General features: G+C 42.6%; 1 protein-coding gene across 1 annotated transcript in view; it reads left to right on the top strand.

The window, feature by feature from the left end:
- LOC6573951 (nucleolysin TIA-1) overlaps positions 1–22,639 on the top strand; it is a 97,625-nt gene extending 74,986 nt beyond the window's left edge. Inside the window, exons 4-9 of the mRNA XM_001999974.4 lie at positions 10,893–10,968; positions 20,271–20,373; positions 20,441–20,633; positions 21,891–22,238; positions 22,323–22,491; positions 22,551–22,639. Of these exons, the coding sequence (XP_002000010.2) occupies positions 10,893–10,968; positions 20,271–20,373; positions 20,441–20,633; positions 21,891–22,238; positions 22,323–22,491; positions 22,551–22,592 (931 nt within the window). The 3' untranslated portion in view covers positions 22,593–22,639. The remainder of the gene's footprint in view (positions 1–10,892; positions 10,969–20,270; positions 20,374–20,440; positions 20,634–21,890; positions 22,239–22,322; positions 22,492–22,550) is intronic.
- The last annotated feature ends 1,718 nt before the right edge of the window (positions 22,640–24,357 follow it).

Raw genomic sequence — 24,357 nt, 5'->3', positions numbered from 1 at the left:
TCGCAGAGCGCCCTTGCGAGCGCCGCGAACCCGCGCGTAAAGCCAACGTGGGGCAGCCTGTGTGGGGCAGGTTCACAGTTCGCCCCTCCTGCTATTCCTGCCGATGGCAACTGGTGGCTACTGCACTTTTATTTGCCGAGTCCGCGTCCAATCGACATGCGATGGCTGAAGGTTTCAGGCTTGGATAGCTCGCTAGTGCTGTAAATTATTTCCTAATTAGTTGGGTAGTTCATTTAAAGCACGTTCACATGTTGTCCAGCCCCATTGGGGAGGGGGCGGGAATTCGTATCAGGGCTGGCGCATCTGCGGCTCCATTCGATTGCCACAAATTTAAGCATTATTGTCGTGGCACTTGCAGCGACTTTCCCATTTAAAGGACAAAGCCTTATTTTATTGCCATCCTTTGTCCTGGCCGCTGCCTTGCTTATCTCAAGGAAGTTGTGCTCAAAACGCAGAATGGCTACAAACAAAATTCAAAGCCAGTTTGATGCTTATCCTTAATGATGCAGTAAAATGTTTTTTCTTCTTTCGTTTTGCTTCTTCTTCTTCTTCTTCTTTTTCTTGCCCCTGGCCACAGAGCAGAGGACACAGAGTTTGCAGTTTAAAGAATGGAGCCAATGGCAAAAGTTTTCCACTGCTATTTCACACGACCCGCCCCACAGTCCACATCCTCAGACGCTTTGCCCTCGGAGCAATCAAACTTTTGCCAGCTAAATAAATGCCTAAAAAACATTTGTCCCTCCCGCTGCTGCTGCAGTCGCCGTCGCCATCCACATTTTTAATTGCAGCCAGCGCTCATCTATCAATAGAACTATAGACGACGCTGATGATATTGCATGCAAATCAAATTACACGCCATATCTGCCGGGCCTCCCATTGTGTGTGTGTGTGTCTGTGTGTATGTATGTAAGGCTTAAAAAAGGATAACGAGCCAAGTTGTTACAAGTTTTTAATAGAGCAAACTATCAAATGGCGACTGAACAACAAAAGGGGAACGATGAATGGGAGTAGGTCTTGCGAAAGAGATACCCTGCACTAGACCTGGTTATTGAAATGCAGGACATTTTATTTTATTTATTTTTTTTTTTTTATATATACGCATAGATTTTGCTAGCTATTTAGAAAATATATACACTCAACGAAATTCAATATTGAATATATATATTATCTGATCAGTTCTATATGATGTGAATGATTCCAAGCTACAATTTTAAGATTTAGATGAAATCATTTAGTTTTTTATAGCTTATTGCATCATCATGGTAATCACTGCTTGCTTGAGTCTCAATACTTTTTGCAACTCTGCTCTGCACAGATAATTTCTCAAATATATATACTAAAATGCTTCAGCATCTGGCAGCTAAACAAATCACATATTAATTTTTGAACTACTTAATTTATATTTGAAAATATTCATTTATTTTTTACTACTCGATTTTGGTGTTGAATTCCTAATCACACTCGAATATACAGTAGAATCCGGCTATAACGACTCTGGTCAGTACGGTTATTCTGATCCACAGACAGTTAGCCTATATGAGTATACTCATACGGTAGCGTCTTCCGGGTATAACAAAGGTGCCTTGAGCGTCGTTATGAACAGATTCCTCTGTATCTGTTTGAGACCCATATTCGAATAGAGTATCAGCATCTTCAGTTAAGACCAACGGACTCCTCTACAATCGGTTGTGACATGACCCATTCTCCTAAAACTGTCCGCTGACTAACGCGACGTAGGCGGCATAACAGCCGCATAAACTGCTAAAAAGATGATGAATTTTCCGACTTTATAAACTTGCCAGTCTGCAGCTCCCGACTCCTGGCCTGTCTGGGCAGCGCGCTCTGTAAGCTACTGACTTTCTTTGTCGGCTGTCGGCGAGTAGTACACAAACTTTTGAGCAAACTTTACTTCACTATATTCCTCTTCTTCTTCTTGCTTTGCTCTTCTTATGCGTTTTTTATTTCGGTTTCATCTTGTTTTTTATTTGCAAAGTGCTGTGCAGTTCGTGTACGACAAGTTTAACACCGAAAAGCGAGTGCAACACGGCACGCTTAGTTAGTTATGTAGATGGCCAGGTCGACAACTGCCAGCCAAGCGGAGCAACGTCCATTGACACACTCACACACACACACACACAGGGAGAGTGAGAGGGAGAGAGAGGTGGTCTATGGCATGCGGCAGCTGCGGTCGCTCATCTCTGACATCATTAAACGCCATTTTGCAGTGGGTTGGCAGGTGCCAACTGAGCAGGAGGGGAGCGGTGAGCTGGTGACTACAAGCTGCTCAGATTTGGCCAACAAAGTTGCCAAAGTGTAGTCGAGCAGAAACTGAGTCTCAACTTGAGCTGCTGCGCCCACATAAAGAAACACACAGCGAGTAATTCACTTTTATTATGTATTTCATTTTCTGAGCACCTCTCTCTCTCTCACCCCCTGTTTCGCTCTCTCTTTCTGTGTGTGTGTTTATTTGTGGGCTGAAATTTTTATGAGCACGCAACTTGCGGCCCGGGCTATTTTCGGGTCCATCTAGGCAGAGATTTGAGCGCAACGGCCATTAAACTAGCCACAAGAACCGATTCGACCTCGCTCTCCTTCTTTCGCTCTATGCCAGCGCTTGTTTCGCTTTAAAACTAATTAATCTAAATGGATTTTTTGTAGCTGCATTTTGCACTGGCGCTGGCACTGGCACTGGCGCATAAAAACAACCCAACACACACGCATACACACACACACATGCGAGAGAGTTTCGATTTGCGTGTGTGTGTGTGGCGTAAAATAAAAGTCGAGTAAACTGTAAGCGAGGCACTCATTGAAAGCGAAAAACCGAAGCGAACCGCAAGCAATTTGCATGTTTGAAACGCCATGCAACGCCACAGCCTTCTCGGCTAGCCCTGAATCCGTCCACAGCACCGCCCTCGCTGCCCCGCAGCCCCCACCCTGCTGTCATTGGCCAAAACATGAAAGGGGCCGGTCCACGTGGTATACTCGTATCATGCACAAAATGGGGACAGGACAGCGTTAAAGTAGCCTTATCGCCAACCACACATCGCATCTGCTTCAGCGCGACCACTGCTTCCCCTTCTCCTGCTCCTGCTGCTGCTCCCCTCCTGCTGCTGCTACTGCTGCACCAGCTCGGTGCTCAGTGCTCTGGTCGTTGCTTCAATGTGGACAGTTTGAAGCGCTTTTATTGACGTGTGTCCGGGCGTGGCCAGTGCAAGGCGGCAGCAGCGGAAACTATAGTTGCCACAATGGGGATATAGCTGTTGCGTTATAAATAAAACCCGTTTACCCTCACCATCAAGCGGCCTTCCCATTGGGGTTAACTGTACTCATTTCAATGTATAGCCGGGGGCAGGCAGCATTTCATGCAAATCTACATATATAAATATACATACAGATACACATACATACATATATAAATATAAATTGCTAAAACAAGAAAATTAAACTTTAAAAATATAGACTCAAAACACTCACTCACTCTCTCTCTCTCTTTTTCTCTCTCACTCTTTCTCTCACTCCCTCTTTCTCAATTTCTCTGTGATTTCTATAATTCATGCTAAATCAAATGCCTCAGGCAAATCGTAATTTATCGAGCAACTTTTGCATAACACACTCACACACTCACACTCATATATAGAGACATTTGTGTCGGCAAAATGGCAGCGGCGCCATTTTAATTTGATTTCCAATTCTTTTGTTTTTGTGTTTTTTTTTTTTGTCAACGTCGGCGTCGTTTTGGCCATGTGTGACAGTTGGTTGACCGGCTTGGGCGATTTTAGCTGATGGCTTTTGCAGAGCGCACACAAGCGGACAGTTATAGATTGCAAATATACTGAACGTTCTCTTGACCTCCGTGGAAACAGGGTCTATATTAGTTTCAGCTAATATAGTATTCTGCAGCAGTCATATTTATATATAGTGCAATCGCAATCCGAAGAGCTTAAAACAAAGGGCACATTACACACTCGATACTCCATAGAGCCAAGATATATATTATGTAAGCAATAATGACAGTCTAATGGACAGGTCAAGCAAATAGTTCACTTTGAAATTGTTAAGGCAATTGATTTTTGTAAATGTTCAATGGGAAGTATGAAAAATACGAATGAAGGCTGGCCACAGTTGCAAAAAAACAGGAGCTGCTGTTGGTGATATGATGAGCTGATAGCTGATGCTATCATGGTTGACCAGTTGCTGTCATATGTCAAAGTTTTCCTGTTATGGAATCGATTTCAGTTATATGTAAGGGTATGAGCGCAATGGAGATGACTTACCCCTAAAGCACTAGGCAGCCAGCATAGTTAAAGAAGAAAAGTTAATGTTGACGAAAACTTTCATAAAATTGTTGTGGAAACTGATTTTTATTTAATGTATGTCAAAAATATTTAATAAATTTCTCACGTGAGCAAGAAAGACTTCTGTTAATTAATTTATTTTATTTTATTTTATTTTATATTATTTGCTTAAATTATTTGTTTTTAATTTATGTCTTTTTTTTTTTTTTTGCTTTATTTATTTTTTTTTATTTTGTTTGCTTTTTATTTATTTATTTTATTTTGTATATTTTAAGTATGCAACGCGAGTCTTTTTCGTAGAAGCTCGCCTCGCCGATGTAATCTGCATATGTTAATGTGCAATGCAATACTATTTTGCAGTAGTCGAGTAATCATCATCAGTAATCATTAAATTTAAAGATCCTTCAACCGATTAGTCAGCTTGTCCCATTGACTCTGGGAGCGACTGTTTCAGAAGTTTGCTGTACTTATATTAAAACAGACTTTCGATCTTAATTAATTGTAATTAAATCAATCCGAAGGCCCCAGTTGCCTGTGCTTAATTATTAAGCTACTTTTAATTTTGTATTTATTCTAATCTACAACAAGATAAAATAAATAAATTACTATTAATTATATCAGACCTTTTGCTGTTGCTGCTGCAGCTGCTTTTGTTAATGAGCCAAGCCAACAATTAAAATGACCTTTCCAGTTGCCCGTTTCGCTCCATTACGATTCTACACTAAGTTAACCCTAATATATGTATGTGTGTGTGTGTGTGTGTGTGTGAATGCTCTGAAACTGTTTGTATTTTTCGTTGCTTTTTCGAGGTTTTTGTGGCTTTTTTTGGCACATCGTTTATTATGCCAAGCGAAAAATGCAATATTTTCTCCTGTGCCGCTACGTGGCCGACAAAAATATTTACAATTTGGCTGTGCCCCCCTCTTCACGCCACATATCAATCCCTAAAGCCAGCCCACCAACAGCTGCTGCTGTACAAAAAGAGGAAAAAATGAATGAAAACGGAAGCCATAAAAGGAAGCGCCATCGAGGCAGGCCAAGCAGCCACCAGAAGCCGCTGCCGCCGACTGTCGGCGCACTCCATAAAAAGAGGCCACACACCATTCGGCTAAGCTCAAAAGCGGTAACTTCAATCTTTGAATGTTTTATTTACTGCAAAATCGATATGGTTTTTTATAAGCGTGCGAGAGTGTAAGTGTGAGTGGGGGGGTTTGGTGGCGCCGCCCGGGCTTAACACACAAGTGCCAGGCGTAACGAGTTGCATGCAAATTCGTGACCGATTTTTTTGTCTTCCCATTCTTTATTTTTTTCCTCTTATTCTGCCTCTTCTTTTTCTGCGGCTTTGCCTTTGGCTCTTTGACTTTTTGGTGCTGAAATATCGCCTGCGCCGCGGCTGTGTCTTCGAATCGCGTCTCTGGGCACAAAAGCAGGAGAAGTAAGTCGAGTTGCAACTAGACTGTGAGCTGGGGCAATTGCTGTGTAAGCCGGGAGGCTGGGTGAAATGTCTGTGGCAAATCACACACCACATAATTTGCCGCTGCACTGCGCGCTCCAATTCAAACAGCGAGCGAGAGAGAGAGAGAGAGAGAGAGGGGGGGGTAGAGATAGAGATACAGGCAGACAGACGGCTGCTGCTGTGGAATTAGTGAAGCAGCTGCCTCTGCCTTTGCATCTAATACTCCTCTCCTACCCCTGCTGCTGCGGCTGCTGCTGCTGCTGGCTGTGCTGCGTCGCTGGCATCCCCGGCCGCATTACGTATGCATGACGCTGGCGCTTGCCCCAAAACTCCAAGCCGCTGCCGTCCAGCGCGTCGATGGTGTAAATGCTTGAAAGGAATGAAAAACGTGGCGGCCAACACAGGAGTGAGCAGGCATGCAGTAACAGCATTGCTTAGCAAGAGCGGAGATACTCTCCCTCTCTCATTCTCTCTTTATGCTGGCCCTTTTTGGCCAGTTCAATGCTGATTACGATCGCTGCTTTGGCCATTTGTTTGGCCGGTGCGACAGAGCTGGGCGCATTTGACTTCTGTTCGTGTCCCACGTTGATAATTCGAAATTTGTATTCCAATCTTCAAATTGTCTCCGAAATGGAATTGATTTTATGCAGATGAGCATGAAATTGTCTCAATGCGAATTTACCATGTTAGTGTAAATAAATGCCGCACTGTCGCCGAGCTACACTACGTGACACGCCCCCAGTTTCCACGCCCGCCCCGAGCCGGCGAGCTTGAGTGCATGCAAAGGGTGCGCCGCAGCTCAGCGCCTGGCGATTTCACTTTGAGTCATGCCGCATCGATTTATGACTTGGAATTAAATTGAAGCGCTGTTAGCTTTTGGCCAGCAAATGAAGTCAATTCAAATAACAGAGCCACTCATAAAATTCTCGGGTAAAGCCACTTTAAATACTTGGCTAAGCAAAAACCCAATCCACCCAACCCACCCAGCCCCGAACCACTGAAACCACTTCAAGCAATGCGCGCGCTTGCATTTCATTTGAATTTACAACTGTATTTAATCTGATCGATGTAACTGCAACCAATCCAACCTCGCCCACACACCCCCACGTCCCCACGCCACGCCACGCCCACTCACCCGGTTAGCCCATGCCGCCAGGCAAGCCAATAAAATGTTAAAGGCGAACGAGAGAAATGAGATGAGCAAATCGCATAAAAATTCGCTGGAATATTTGGCAAAAAATTCGGAGCAGCGAAAAAATGCTGCCCAGTCAATGGGCCAATATGCAAACATGGCCACAAAAGATATGTATATATATGCATACATATATATATTTATATATATTTCAAAAATTTCAAACATCCTGCCAACGACAATAATCGTGATGATGATGATGATGAAGCTGACGATGTTGTTGGATGCCGATGTGGACGTAGTAGCTCTGGATGCTGATTGCTGAACGCTGATACATGTCTGGACCAGGCCAATAACAAAATTGGCCAAAAGAAATTTAAGGACAGCCGCAATTCATTGACTCTGTGATGGATTTCAGCTATTCCTCGCCTCGCCTCGCCTCACCTCCTCCCGACACACGCTGCTCTACCGATATTATCGACTCCTATTTGTTTGCACTGCTGAGTAATTTGTGTTTACATGCAGTGGAGCTGGCGCTCACGCTCTGTTGCATAATATCGCACACGAGCTGCAAAACATATAGAAAGTGCCGTTATGTGAGTGCGATGAAGTATCGATAAGGCGTCTTCAAGTGGCCAGGAAATTGCAAATTGCTGGTTGAGTCGACTCAGGCTCGCTAGCCATTGATATGCTTCGCATTTATACATCACATTCGAGCCATTCACAATTTGTAATGATAGTTTAGCTTTCTCAAAAATAAATATTGGCTCTGGCGATAAGCGAAGAGTGGTGAGCGGGGTGCGGGGTGCGGAGTCCTCGTGGATTGCCATTCAGTGGCATTCGCTTTGGCAATTTATTGTTTATGCAATCGGGCATTCGTTGCTTGTGTGATATTTTACAGCATTTCTTCGATGGGTTACGCCAGACAGGACCAGGCCAGGCCATTTCACTTTCGTTGTCCTCTACGGTAAAAATCTCATGCATAAGTTTTCATCTTATTTACCCGAGCCAAACAAACGACAAACGGCAAGCGCGCCAGTTCGATGCAGCAGCATCTGCATCTGCATCATCACGATCTCGAATTTCTCTATAAATCAACTATGCAATTTTAATTCAAACACAAAAGAATTTCCACCGCACATGCCGCACAATAGATAAGCCCACACAGACTCGCTCGCCGAGACTTGGGGGCATTGTTAGCATAAACCAATTGTAAGAGCCAAAATAGCGACAACCTCCCAACTAATGCGCTCAACGCGCCCCAAAGATACACTGAAGAGACTCAGCCTCGGGCCGGGGGCATGAGTAGTTGCCCCCCAGAGAGTGCGGGCCAAAAGCTGCACGAGGCACGGGCTAAAGGCTTGGGACTCTAGCCAAAATATGTAGTATAAATAACCGCATTCGGGTATGTGTGTGTGTGTGTGTGTGTGTGTGTGTGTGCGAAATATTTTGTTTAACGTTTATAGTTTTATGCACTTAAGATACGAAAATATTTTTTGGAAATTTATTTTTGAGCTGCAGACAGAAACAGAGCCAAGAGCCAAAAGCAGAGCCGAAGCTGAAGCCAAAGCCAAAGCCAAAGCCAAAGTAAAAGCAAACGCAAAACTTTTGCCAATATTTGTAAAAAAGATATTGATTGGCCTGAGCTGCATACACTCCGCACACCACACACACACACACACACACATGCACGAGTCCTGCTTATGCACATAAATTTATCCTTTCAATAAGACATGCCTTGTGTGTGTGTGTGAGTGTGTGTGTGGGGTTTGTTCGTTGCCACCCAACATCACTGCTCAATTGTTAGTGCAAACAGAGTGTACGGGTATGCACACGCCCTCGACACGTCGCCCATGGCACCACACCGCACCACCTCGCACCGCCCTGTCCCCATACCGTCCCGCTCCACTACACTTGACTGCTGCATAAGTAAACGTCAGCGGATAAATTGCCACAGTTGTTGCCGCACTCGGAGACGTAGTCAAAAATTTTTGAGTTGAGTTTTTCGTGCATGATAACAACTATGGCAACAGTTTGAGAGCCATTGAAGCGAAGTGGCAGACCAAGCAACGTATATGCATCTACACATACATACGCTTGCATGTATATCTGTATATCATATGTTTCATTTACAAATATATTTATTGCAGCAGCTGACTTCACATTCGGATTTATTTCTTGAGCCATGCCAAAGGTTATGTTTGCTTTATGTTAAATGCTCGAGCATATTATTGCAATACGATACTCCAGCGAGTGCTTATCGAAATTTACGCATTTATTTGCCTTACACAGACATATATACATATATATATATATATATATAGTCCAATATATATATATATATATATATAAAGCCTTGCTGTTTTGTTGCTGCTCGAAATGTTTGAACAAAAATGTTAGGAAAATATGAACTGATGCTTATCGATTGTGAAATATGATAAGTTTGCTTGGAGCCTCGGCAAACATGCAATGCATATATCTGCATGTGCGTGCCTTTCTCACACTCTCTCTCTCTCTCTCTATCTCTCTCTCTCTATCTCTCTCTCTCTCTGTCTTGCATATATTTAATTTGTTGGCACAATCAAAGCCAGGCAAAAGGGCGGCTGCATTATTTCATTATTTGTGTGCATTGTTGCCGGACTTATGAATGTGTGTATGTACGTGTGTGTGTCTGACCCTGTGTGTGTGTATTTTCATATCATGTACACTAGTTTGTTTGCGTGTCAGCCAGACCGCAGAGAACGAGACAGAGGTAACCAGACAAGACCCGACCAATTCCGGCCAAACCCAAACCCAGACCCAAACCCAAGCCCAAGCCCAATCCCAAACACAAGCCCATGTCCAATCGGCATTCCCTAGCCCAATTTCATGGCCCCGAGCAATTGCAGTCGAATTCCTTTGGTAGCTAATAAATATTAAAGTTTAATTAAATATGCTTTTTCCCCAATATTTATGTGCGTATCGATTACACTGGGCTTGGCCAGCGAGCGCGCGGTCCATTGGCCTGCACCAATGCAATTTCGCTCTTGGTCAGCGCCATAAATTGCAGCCTTGAAGCTTGAAAGCTGAAAGCTGAAACTGAAGCTAAAGCCGAGCCAAAGGCCATTAAAATAAATTTTTTTTACTCTCTTTCATTTTTATTTTATTTTTTTATTTTTTGTTTTTTTTTTGCCGCTTTACATGGGCCGAAGTGTGGGCATGGGCTAAGCTAAAACTCATATTAAAAATTGACTTTTATCGTGATTTACAATCAAGTTGGCCTTTTTTAAATGCCGCGGTCGACATGCGGGTTGTCCGCCCATTCTCTCTCTCTCTCTCTCCCACTCACTCTCTCTGGCCTTTCTTCACTCGATGTTTGTTCGTGTTAGTGTTGCGGTCGAGCCAAGTATTACAAGCCCAAACACACACACACACATACATACTTATATATATGTATATATACCACACACTCATCAGTGGGTAGCGCAAAATATTTCTTCGTGGCTTAAGCGAGACGGGCAGACATATTTAAAGCCCTGCTGCTGCTCTCCAGTGAGCCCAACATCCGACACGTGGTCTAACACTTTCTGTGGCATTTTGCAGCTGAAATCCTTTTAACTAACGGCTAACGGCTAACGGCCAACAACGCCACGCCCAGCGCATAAGCCGCATGCTAAGGTGCTTAAGAAGCTGTCTTTATAATTCTGCTGCTCTTCGTCTTCTTCTTCCTCTTCTACTTCTATCTTGACTCGTCCATACGGAAATCCAATTCCCAACACCTTTTATTCACACATGCAATTCTATTGGATTTCTTGGCAAGCGACACTTGACTTTCAGCTTATGCACTTCATTGCGGCCATCCTCAGGCTTTCTATGTCACTTTTGACGGGGTGAAGTAAGAATTTAATATAGAATTTATAAATTTAAACGAGTCTCCCAGTCTCTCCCTTTAAAATAATTAGATAATAAGAGGTTATTCATCGCAATGTTAATATTGTTTTAATGCCTATTCATCTGTCATTTGCAGAGACTGCCGAGTTGTGCGCGATCCGCAGACACTAAAATCAAAGGGCTATGGATTCGTCAGCTTTGTCAAAAAATCGGTAAGTCGTCAGCCAACTAGCTTAGCTGTCACACCCGAACATCAAAGGCCATCACAGCCAGCAGCACTCAACAATAGCAAAACAAAATAGCAATAAAAGCTCAAAGTGAAAACAATTAATATATTATGTCATTCTTCAACATTCCAACTCGCTAGCCACATTGATTGATAGCAACTATTTTCATCTTTTATATACATATATACAGCAGGTGAATAGTGTCCCATAAGGTGAATATGTACATATAAATCTTGGGAAACTATACAACTACTGTTAAAAAAGAAGTAGTGATAATAGTATTGTGCAAGAATAAAACTTAGTAGTAAATTCAAAATAATGAATTAAAATATATATAAATAAATAAAATTCAATGAATATTAATATTAATGTATATTGTTATAAATTTATATTCTATTATTAAATAACTAAATACATATTTAATTAAATTTTGTTATAATTTTATAATTAGTATTAATTTATTTTATTATAATTATAGATTTTTTTATTTAATTTAATATTTTTTCCTTTATTTATTTTTAAATAATTTTTTATACTAATCAACTAATATTTTGATGACTGCAGCTAAATATAATACAACTAAATATAATTTTCTGTAACAATATGAATTATAGGCAAGGAAAATTATATTAGAATATTTTTACGCAGAATTGAAATGTTGACTCAGTTTGGAATATTTTTGGGAAATACTTAATTATAATTATTATGCACATAGGTAATGATTCCCTGCTCTGTTGAGCCTTGGGATAAACTTAAATGAATAATTCAAATCCACCTACAATTAATAAAGGAAAAGAAAGATAGAGAGAGGGAAAGAGAGTATGGATAAAAGTGTGCAGTTTGAGTCACGCATAGGCAATATTTTGCCCCAAGTCTTTGCCACAGATGCAACGAGTCTCACGGTGGCTCGACAGAGGAAAAGAGGAAGCTGCCGGAAAGCGTTTTCGCTTCATATTTTATGTGTTTAAACCACAAGTGATAAGGGTAAAAATGGCTCGTAGCAATGCTTGAGTGTGCGTGGGTGTTTGTATTTGTTGGGATTGAATTTCATATGCTTAATAGGTAGAAAATTCGACAAAGCCGAAAGTTGACGCCCGAGCCGAGTGTGAGGCTGGGTTCAAAGGAATCCAAAACTCAGCTGGCAAGCAGCCATGCAGAAAAAATGCGTAAGCATCGAAATCAATACCAACATCAACATCAAAATCGAAATCAAAATCAAAATCAAAGCTAAAGTCAAATCAATGCTCACGTCGTTCATGCGAGTGACGTTAAAGCCAAGGGCTCACCAAGTTAATTACGCAGCATTCGTTGCGAGTTGTTAATTAAATTTTAATGCCAATATCAATATTTTCACAAAGCGTACACAGATTAGGCAGGAGCGTGAGCGAGGAGCAGCAAGTGAGACGGTAGCTGAACGAGATGCGAACTATTGCAAATACATATACACATGGCATAATCCATGACACTTAGACTTTGCCACGGCCACATAGCCACTGGCTGGGCTGTCAGTCAGTCAGTCGTAAGCCGAGGGCTAAGCCATATTACCAGTGTGGCTGCTGCTCTTGTTCTGTTCCAGCAAACGTGAGTGCGGAGGCGGCGGCAATGCGGCGTATACGCAATTTGGTGAGCTCTTCGGTGCGCTCTCAAAATGCGGCTGCGATGTGTCAAATGCATCGCTGCCACTAACTAGTTAACTTTTTATGTTGCATCAATGCTCTAGGGTGTGGGGAGGCGGGTGGGAGGGGCTAACGACAAATTTTCGAACTTTCTCGATTAGTTTCGATGCGGCAGCCAAGGCAAATGAAAGAAAAACAAACGCGCTCCAAATACCAAACTCAAATATTTCAAATTAAGTTTCTCGACATGAGTTTTGCACACAAACACTAGCACGACCGCACACACACCAACACACACACACACACACACACACATAGACACTCATATGCGCCGCTCTAAGCCGATGCCCAACCCATGGCTGCCGTCGCTTGCAGCTGATTTAATGCAAATTTTATTTATGCGAAAAGTTTTATTAAATTTTTGTGCAAAGTTTATATATTTTCTGTGGTTTTGCGGAAATTGAAAAGTTATTTTTCGAATGGCTTACTGCACACACACACACACAGAGTGAGAGAGAGATTCGCATTGCTAACCCCACATACGCTGTGTGTGTGTGTGTGTGTATTTGTGTGCACTTCGATTGCAACTGCAAACGGAAAAGGAAGAAACATTTTCTTCATTTTGCACTTCCGCCTGCGCATAAGCATTTCGCCAATCCGGGAGCTTTGCATAATGCGTAGCTGAAGGAGCCCTCAAATATTGAGCGTAAATTGTTTGGCAACATGTTTTAAATAAACACCAGCCAACGCTGACGATGTACACAAATTGCCCTAATTTAATAACCATCAAGAGAGGCGAGAGCCGCAATAGCAACAGCAGCAGCAGAAGCAGGAGCAGCCCTAGAAGTCTGCCCTGGCGCCTCCTGGCTGCGTGTCATTAGCATCATAAATCACAACAGAAAAGGAAAAAAAAAAACGAAAAACGAAAAACAAAATGCGAAGCGCGAGCGTAAACATTAAATGCAATACACACGAAGCTGAAGTAGAGGCATGAAGCGGCTGAAGCTGCCTGCTTGAAAATGCTAATGGCATCGTTGGCAGCATCAGTTATTATCACACATCACATTAACATATTATTGCACGCCAATGCGACAAAGCGAGAATGCGGCTCACGCGGCATATGAGCAACGACTGCACAGCCGCTGAGCGACTGTTGCTGCTGTTGCAGTTGCTGCTGTTGCAGCTATTGTTGCTTACATCTTAAGTGGCCGCTGCCACAACTGCCATTGACTTCAAAGTGATTGCAGACAATGTACGGCGCCGGCTCAAGTCGAGGCACTGCCTTTAATCGCATTAGAGCAGCAGGTGCCATTGCCACTGTCTGAGGCGGCGGGCAACAATAGTTGGCAGCTTTGTGCGTTGCACAATGCGATCAACTTTTTTAGAGTGTACTTTTCACTTTTTTTTAACTGTCAAAATGTGTGCAGTGAACAAGATATAATGCCCGAGTCCCTCCAACGAGTTCTGCTCCTGCTGTTGCTGCTGCGGCGCCCCTTGCTGACAATGCTTGCGACACTTTGATTCGGCAGTGAGTGCAGCTTTTCTGCTTTTCATAAACTGTGCTTATGATTGCTGTTGCTTTCAGCTCAGAATGAATGAATTCATATATATATATATATATATATATATATATATATATATATATATATATATATATTATAAAATATAATATAATGTATTTATATAAATGTACATAAATATATATTAAATATATATGATCTGAAATTTGAAGTTCTTGGAAACAATTTGCGCGTGCTTTATATAGAATGTTTCTATTGATGCTTGATTTTATTCCTTTCATGGTCGAGCTGGTCGACTGATATACTTATATATATATCTCTTCTCTGCTCTTCATATTTTTCAAAATAGAAAAGTATTTGTCAATGAAAAATCTTATAAAATCACGACTGTGGAAATGACCTAAAGCTTTTTTTTTTCAATTTGAGGAAAAAACACTGTGAACTGAAGGAAAGCAGAAACACCAAATTCCTTAGAGCATATGCATTGTCAGAGATTTTATATGCAAAGATATGCAAATAACGACATATAAAGAATAGAAGAAATATAGATGAAGATAGAAGAGAAGGTAAATAGATATGTAAAATGCATCAAATCATTTCCATATGCGATATGACTTTGTTTTTTATTTTTTTATTTCTGATATATATTTTATCCATATTTTAGTGATTCGAAAAGCCAACCAAAGTCAAGTATTTTACAATTGCTCTTTAAAGCTCGCTTCGAGTTCAAGCTAATTTCATTGGAAATACAAAATAGCGAATAAAAGTTCTGTGTAATAAATTCGGTGAAGCGGACAAAACTCGGTTATAAATATAAATGGCCTGAACATTCATTTTGTGCTTTCCATAATAATTCAGAAACTAGTGATTTTAGGTCCAAAACTGCCAACACACGCATAAGCTGACCCACTGGACATGCTGAACACATGGACAGAGACGGCCACAGAGCCGGCTCTGGGGGGCAGCGACTATAAAAAACAATTGAGAGGGGTGCGGGAAGCTGATGGGAAACAGAATCGAAATGAAAAAAAAAAAGAGAATCCAAACAGGAAAAAAAGAAGCAAAAATGAAAAGGAAAAAAATGGCATACACAAATAAATCCCATGGAATTATGTCTTGACAAAAATGCGCTCTTGCGTAAAATACTGATTTTCAGGCCGACGTCCACGTCCACGCCCATGCCCTCGCCCACACCCACTCCATTGAAAATGTTGTGATGTGTGACCGACCAGGCGATGGGCAAAAATCGAAAACGTTTTTGGTCAAAACGAAATGAAAACAGTTTTTTAGCCATCGATTGGGCGGGTGAGGGTGAGCTGGCCCCGCTCACTGTCGGTCTACACATCGATATATGTTTGATGCTTTAGAATGCGACAAATGGGACAGCGTTTTAAGTGTGTAAACGATTTGCCACTTGAGTTATTCTATAAATATCAAGAAATCATCAGAGATGCCCAGAAATCATGAGTTTGCCAGACGAATTGACCGTTGCTGCTTGGTGATTGCTGGAGACGTTGTCGCTTCTGACGTTGCGACTTTAAAGATCCGAACTGGATGTGAGGGGCGACCTTAAAGACGCAGCGGCTGCTTTGACAGGTCGGGCGCTTATCTAAATAGCCACGTTAATGAATCTGACCGAAGAACTTCACAAAACTGGCTTAGAAACCCGACTTGCGAATCCTTTTAGCCTGATGATGTGCGGCCGGCGAGCTGAATGGGCGGATTGACCAACACTAAATGCTTCGGCGTCTGCTTACCTTATTTGAAAGACAAAACGGCAGCAAGTGGAAAAAAAGGCAACACATTCTCATTTTCTTCGAGAATATTTGTGTGAGGATAATCCCCCTTTTGTATGTTTGACTTTGCCTTTTTTCACCTTTTCGCTCGCTACAGTTTTTTTCCTTTTCCTGTTTAGCCTTTTTTTTTTTTTTTTTTTTTTTTTTGTTGTTTCTTTTTTTGTTGCTCGAGCTGGGCACAAACCATTTCCTTATTGTTTTAATAAACATTTAAAATGTCTTGCTGCCGACTTGTGTTGCGTACACAAAACGTCAGCCCACCCATTTGCGGCAGTTACAATGGGGGCTGGACACCCACCCCGGCCTAGGATGTTGGTGGTATCCAGATGAAAAGTATGACAAAACCCTTTTAAACCACTTAAAAATTCTTCAACTTACTTTGCTTTCTTCATTCGCTTAATGAAGGTATTTCGCCTTTTTGCTTCTGTTTCTCGAGCTGCACAGCAACAAAAACTTTTTCTGACTTATACCAACGTACCGACTCTGCCCCTACCATATCCCAATACTATTGCCAGGAAGCCATCCTGGCCGCTTGGCAGTTTCATTTCCCTTTTTAAGGCCATGCGGGGGCATTAAAGGATTCTCAACGCTTATCAAGTAATCAATATTTACAAAGGCGCACGGCAAAAGTTCCAACAAAATGACTTACAACAAGTTGAACATCAAATTGAATTTACAGAAAATTTTCTTTAAATTTGGCCGTCCAGCGAGCCAGAAACTTTTGCCGCCATCTTTCGTGGAAATTAATTATCCTCTCCTTAAGCGGAAGTTGTCGTCTCCATTAAATAAACTTGTTTCCCCAGCAACCGAATTTCAGCATTCGTGCAATTCCTGAAGCTTAGCACACGTTCTGTTTCCCACTCGAGTAGCCAGCCAACAGGGCGAGATCTTGAATAAAATTTAATCAAATTACAGCTGCCTCAATTCACTCAATTGGAATACATTCATATGTTATAGGTAAAATATATGCATATAGAGAAATATATCTAGATGATCAATCCAATTTCTTAGAGCTATGTGTATCACAGATTATACAGGGTATCTCCTAGTCGTATGTTCAATTCAAACGTCTCCATTCCAGTTATTGTTTCTGGCTCTGGTTGTGCTAGTTGTCCCAACCGCAAGCAGGCAAACATGTCTAAAGTTTTCTTCGCTATTAGCTGCAAATTTTCCATACACAATTAATTAATTTTGTCTACCCAGAACGGATGCTACAGCAATGGCAATGCCACATCTCGACATCTCAGCCATACCACAAAGATTGCCTAAAACTCCAATGGCAGTGGCAATGCCAATGATACGAAAAGCAATTGCCACAAATTGTCTTGATAGAACCAAAATATTCTGTTCATTCCGTTTGTTATTTTCCCCATGTTTTTGTCCGGAAACTTTGCAATTAGTTTTACACATTTTTTGAAGCGGTTTTGCTTTTGTTCATGCTGTTTTCGAGCTCTCTCTCTCTGTGTGTGTGTGTGTGTGTGTGTGTATGTTTGTACTCTAAATGGAAGTTTCATAAATAGTTTTGGCAAGTTGAGGCCAGGCAATCGGGTGTCAGGTTGCGGCACTCAACCAACACTTGCACACCAGATGAATTGGCAAATTATTTAAAGGTCCTCGCACTGTGCACCGTAAATGCAAACTTATGACAGGCAATGGAGCAGTTAAAAGCGTATTTACGCTCATGGCTGACTCATAAATATCATGGCAGCAAATTTGCTGCCTGAGTCTTAAACAAGTCTCGAGAAGATGCACTTCAGTTCACGCCTTGCAGTTCATGTTCACCAAATGTTTTCTGAGCAATTTACCACCAAAATGATTGATAAACTTTTTGCCAGGCTGTACAAACAACAGCAACAACAACAACAACATGTTGGCCAGCAGCAAAGGCAAGTTTTGGCCAAAGTTCACTCTGTCGGTGGCATTGCATTAGCCGTGGCCATCAGCTGGCTGCTGCCAAAGTTCGAGCCAACAGCTAAGCTGACCGTTTGTTAAGACAATTTCCGTTGACACATGGAATTGCAATTGCAATTGGCAAAGCCAAAGAAACAGAAAATGAAACAGCAACTGAAACAGAATTGAAATCGGAATCGGAATCAGCAACAGAAACAGAAACAGAAGCAGAAACAACAGCAAAAAGCTGCAAACTGCATTTGTTACAGCGACTGCACTTGAAGACCGCCTGTCAAATGAAGCCATGCCAAATGGGGAGCCACAACAACGACAACAACAACTGGTTGTTGGCAGTAAATTAAATATTGCATGTGGCTGTTTAAAGTTGCAGTCGCCTCAGTGCCACGGCTGATAAATAAATGTAAAATATTTAAATAGCTTCGGTTGAACGGGGTCGGAGACGGTGCAGCGGGCCGTCGCATTGTTTGCCCTGCTGGGCCGGTGCTGTCCTGATTGTTGTCCTGACCGTACTGGCTGTCCTGGCTGTTGTTGCTGCAGTGTCGCAATCAACGATGCGTATCGGTTAAAAAATGTAAAATTTATAGTTTATGCAAATATGAAAAATGCAACTGGCAATGCATAAAAATGCGCACGCACGCAAACTGCGTGACTTAACCGAGGCAAAGCACATGCACACACACACACACACACACACACACACACACACAGCCACACACACACACAGCCACACACATACACTCACTCAGTTTAAATTATGGACAAAGTTGCGCGACAGTTGCTTGGTTTATCGCTGGGGGCAGCCACTCAATTGTTGACTTCTGTTCAAGTGGTTAAATTAAAGCAAAAAATTACCAAAGAGTCAAGGCACATGGATAGACTAGGAAATACTCTTGAATGAACTATCAGATATTGCTATAACTAATTTACATATTTATTGCAATGAAATGTTAAGCTATCTCGCGTTTAAATATTTAATAATCTGCTTAATTCAAATAAATCAAAGCAATAAAGCAAATATAACCTTAGACAGGCGAAAATACTATTCAATGAACTGTTCAGTGAAGCTATAAGTTTATTATATATAATTTAAATTAAATTTCAACTCATCTACTCTCTCATCAGATAGAGAATAGAATATGATTGAAGAACTGCTGTGTAACAATTATTTTATTAAGCATATATTGTAAAGTTTTTAATTTTTTCTATGTTTTCCAGTGCTTGACTTTACATTCCATAATCCATTCCTTCTTCAGTTATACCATTTTTTTTTTTTTTTTTTTTTTTTTTATGAATTGCAATTTGTAATGAATTTATATGTCAGGTCTCCTTAATATAATTAATTTCCCTTATTCTTTTACTGATCTCTCTTTAGATATAAAATAGAGTGTAAGATTTTAATATATTCTCCATTAATTTCCATATTTTCAAATGTAGTATATATATACAATACAATTTCGAATCGATTCTCAGATCTTTCTTCAGATAAGAGCTCATTAAAGATTTCCTCATATCTCTTTTATGATGAAGCAGTGCTAAGATTTCTTTATTGATACATATGTACACAAATGTATATAAATGTTTTTGTTTTTGTATTTTTAGTATTGTCTTTTTACTATACATATACCTCTCTCGCTATTTACCACTCCCATCGCACTCAGCTCGGTATATATGAGCTTATGACTGGGACTTCCACATAGAGACAAATTTGCTTTTACAGAGCATAGCGTGGGGCGACACTTTCAATATCTTTTTGTGCCTGATTTCGAGCGTGGCACGTACCTGGAAAGTTAAAAGTAGAAAAAGCTTAAGAGAACCATCGGCGGCCGGTGCCTGGTTACACAGTCCGTGTTGCACCACCGCCGCTCGGCACGAAACGTGCACCGCCAAATGCCAACAAACTTCATAATGGCAATGTAGCTCGATTGCGACTTGGTCTTTCAGTATGCGGCAACGAAAATTGCTCTGTAACGCCCAACTCACACACACACACACACACACACACGCAGTTAAGCAGCTGCATGCAAGAGTTGCAGCTGGCTGCAATCATTTTCATATGAATCACGTTTGATACGCACGAAATACCTTTTTCGCCAAATTGAAATTATAATTTGTGCATGCGGCGCCCGCCAAAGGCCGACGGGGGGAAGGCTGGGGTGGCTGGTGGCTGGATTAGCGAGAGGAAGCCTGAGTCGAACGGTGGCCAAGCAACAATGTCGCTGGCAGCAAGGAGCAACTTTTCGACGAACGCAATTGTTTTTTCTTCAACACTTTCTGAGCTGTTTGTTGATGTTTTTACTTGGAGCCTGCTGCTGGCTGCTGCTGGCTGCTGCTGGCTGCTCTGGCCGGCAGCTCGGGCTGTAAGCGGCTTAAGCGGCTAGACAAACTGTGGCAAATAGCGCTCAGCTTTTAGCTAATTGCTTTCCATTTAATTTGGCACTTTGCAGGAAGCGGAAACCGCCATCAATGCCATGAACGGCCAGTGGCTAGGCTCGCGTTCCATACGCACAAATTGGGCAACACGAAAACCGCCGGCCACCAAGGCAGACAGTAAGTGCACACAGACACATTCCCAAAATAATATTCTTGTATCTATGTGTGATTTACCTACTCGCAGTCAACGTGAAGCCTTTGACCTTTGACGAGGTGTACAACCAGAGCAGCCCCACCAACTGCACCGTGTATTGTGGCGGCATCAACGGCGCCCTCTCTGGCTTCCTCAACGAGGAGATATTGCAGAAGACATTCTCGCCGTACGGCACCATCCAGGAGATACGCGTGTTCAAGGACAAAGGCTACGCATTTGTGCGGTAAGTAGACCCAGTCACCCATTGCGTATACGCAATGTTCGCAATGTCTATGTCTAAAGAGGCGCAGAGTTTGTTGGTTGGGGAGTAACAATGGCGAGCAGCGGACGCCTGTGCCACATTCACTCATTGTTTAGCGCCATTTTGATTTCGTTTTCGGCAACTAGTCCCCTGCCCCGCTCTCTCCGTCTCTCTCACTCTCTGTCTCTCTCTTTTTCTACTGTCGCTGTCGTTGCAATTGAATGCACGGCGGTGCGCCACAGCACCGTTAATAAATCAACTACACTTTGCACTCAGCAACCGCATTAACAACAGCAACAACAACAACAATCAGCTCAATTTTGAGCCAGCTAAACAATGAAACGCAATAACAGCAGCAACTTCGATGCCAATGCAAAAAAAAAAAAAAAAAAAAAAAGATGAAAGATGAAAATATTTTTTAAAAAAAAAGCATGTAGCCCACTCCTCTCCCATCCGCCCACAAAGTAGTCAAAATCGAGGAACACGAGTCGAGGGAATGCATCTGAGCTGCGGGCAGATCGCAGCTGCCGCCGCGAATGCTGATAGGGTTTTAATGGTGCGCCATTGGGCCACCAGGCGAGTGCTGGGGCTTAAGGGCGCCCCGAAAAGCCCAGCAGGCAAAGAGGGCGGGGCAATGCACTGCTACTGCTGCTGCTGGACAGGTTCATGTGCGCCTTTTGTGCTCTGTCCAAAACTCATTTCTGTGGTATGTAAAGGGAGAGAGAGAGAGAGAGAGAGAGAGAGGGGAAGAGAGGGCTAACGGGTCATGTAGAACAGCCGGCAATGTGGCGCGGCGGCAGGGGGAAAAAGAGAGCGAATGAGCCGCATTGGCATTGTTTGGCGCTTTGTAACATAATGAGCTTGGGGACTACAAGTGGTCTCTGCCGTAGCCGCTGCTTGCGCAGTTGCACCAGTTATACTCAAACTCAGCCACAACAACAGCAGCAGCCGCAGCAGCAGCAGCAACAACAACAACAGCAACAACAAGAACAAAATCGACTCTCAACTAGCAGCCACTACAAGCACAAGAACAATTCCACAGACGCTTGTACCACTTTTACGCTTTGTTCTGACAAACACAACTTGTTGTCGAAGTTGCTGCTGCTGCTGCTGCTGCAGGTTAAATGGAAATTTAAGCAGGTCAATCTGCTGCCAGCTCCCCCTAGAAAATTAGCTTACTCTAACTTTACACTCTGCTACCACACCCACACTTACACACATACTAAATTGCGCCCTTAGATTCTCGACAAAAGAAGCCGCCACACACGCCATCGTGGCCGTTAATAATACGGAGATCAACCAGCAGCCGGTGAAGTGCGCGTGGGGCAAGGAGAGCGGCGATCCGAATCACATGTCCGCAATCGCCGGCCAGGCGCTGGCGCAGGGCTTTCCGTTCGGCTCGGCGGCCGCCGCAGCCGCAGCAGCTGCCGCCTATGGGCAGCAAGTGGCCGGCTATTGGTATCCACCAGCTCCCACATATCCCACTGCAGCACCGGCCAGCGCCCTGCAGCCGGGCCAGTTCCTGCAGGGCATGCAGGGCTTCACCTACGGTCAATTCGCGGGCTATCAGCAGGCCAGCTACATGGGGTAAGCGAATCTTGTTAATTGAATATGAAGAAGCAAGCCAAGGCATAGGTATAACGCCACTCTCACATCTCAACCCCCAAATAGCATGGGCGTTCAGCTGCCGGGCACTTGGCAGAGTGTGCCGCCGCAGGCGCAGCTGACCAGCGCAGCGGCCGCTGCAGCGCCACAGATCACGCAGAGCGTGGGCGGGGCTCTGCCCCAGGCGGCTGGTGTTGTTGCCTATCCCATGCAACAGTTTCAGGTCAGTCCGCAGGTAAGTTGCCGGGCCAGCATTACGGCGTATGCTCGATACTTAGCTTGTGGCACTTTCAGCTGGCAGAGGACGAGTGGCTGGCACCCAGTTTGCTAGTGTAGCTGCCATGAGCGGTGGCCATGTATCCCACACAGCAGCAGCAGCAGCAGCAACAACAGCAGCAGCAGCACCAGCAGCAGCAGCAGCAACAACAGGAGCAGCCACCGTGCGGCGATTATGTGAAGGAGCCGCGTTTCCAGCTACAACAGCAACCACAGCACCACCATGTGCAACCACTCCACCACCAGCAACAGACCTACGAATTGCAGCCACAGCAGCAGCAGCAGCAATTCCACCAACAACAACCGACGACCCAGTACGCACCACAGCTGCACTACGCGCAGCCACAGTGGGTGGCCCAGCAGATGCCCAGCAGCGAGCAGCAGCTACAGCTTCAGCAGCAGCAACCACCTGCGAGCCAAGTAAATCCAGTCTATGGCATGCCCGAACTGTACAAAGATTAAGATTCGAGTGAATGAGCAACGGCAAGTTTTATTTCATTACCCGCGTCGACATGTTAGCGAAATTAGCATAGCGAAAAGTGAAGCAGTAGCCAGTACATTAAAGAGTGGACACGTTTGAATAGCAAACAGAAGGGAAGCCGATCGAAGATTATCACATCAGATATTCAGAATTCAAGCAAAGCATATTAAATAAATCTAGTATAAATATAGAAACGAAAAACAGAAAATAGAAATAAATGCCATTAGCTGCAAAATGAAGGCAAACGTAGTTTAAGTTTAAAGAGCAACAGCAACAACAGCAACAGCAACAGCAATAAAGCCAAATGTGCAATAGCTAAATAAACATTAAATGTACAACTAATTCAATCAAGAAACAAAAAATTATTTAAATGATATACATGTGTGTTATTTGGTGTCTATATGCTCGCAGTCGTGGGGCGCTAAGGCAGCTCTAGTTATAGTCGTAACTATGGTAGACATACATATATAGCAGCAGAAATCGGAGTTGGAATAGAGTTGATGCTAAGGTCCAAGGTTTTCTGTATGTTGATGGGGCAAAGAGTCTTTTCGATTCCACTCGCATAGTTGGTGTTTGTAGCCAGAGGAAGAAGATTTCGAGCTAAATCTTTCTATTGACTGAGATCCAAACTATTTAAGCTGATTCGCTACTATCTTCGGACGCTGAGCTGAGCTGAGCAGACACCACCTTGAAGCATTAGATACTCGACACGAGTACTTAACTAACTAATTTATTAGATGTGCCTAATTTAAGATCCGGTTTAACAGATGCGGCGAATGAGTTCGGTCCCACTTACTTCAATAAGTTAATTCCAAAAGTTTGTTAAGTTTAACCATTGAGCAAAAGAACCAAAACAAAATGAAATCGAAAACTAAAACTTACAATTTTAATATGATCGTCAAAAACTATATAGATATAAAAATAAAAAATAAAAAAAAAATATATATATATATATATAAAAACAATTTCAAATGAAAACACAGAAATACCTTCGAAATAGCTAAATGTAAACACGAGTCAAAAGGCAAAATTAGAAAATGTGCACATAGGTAAAACATAGTGATAAAGCAACACAAACCAAAAGGAAACTCTAAGAAGAATATAAAAATTATTAACATAAAATACATCTAGATGTACCCATGAGAACCCACAACTACTTAGGAGTGCAGCACTTGATATGTGGGCGTAATTAATCGAGGTGTAACTTATATAGAAATCTCTTCATGTATTTGTGTAATGTAAATGTGAACAAAATACAATTATTAAGTAAGTAAAAGTCGAGCCAACTGAGGCAGAGGATAGTGAATTATTTAGAGAAAGTAAATGAGCATGAGAACAAATAGA

The sequence above is a fragment of the Drosophila mojavensis genome, unplaced genomic scaffold (genome assembly GCF_018153725.1).
Source record: "Drosophila mojavensis isolate 15081-1352.22 unplaced genomic scaffold, ASM1815372v1 contig_277, whole genome shotgun sequence".
NCBI classification, from domain to species: domain Eukaryota; kingdom Metazoa; phylum Arthropoda; class Insecta; order Diptera; family Drosophilidae; genus Drosophila; species Drosophila mojavensis.
This window is presented reverse-complemented; position numbering and strand designations above follow the sequence as displayed.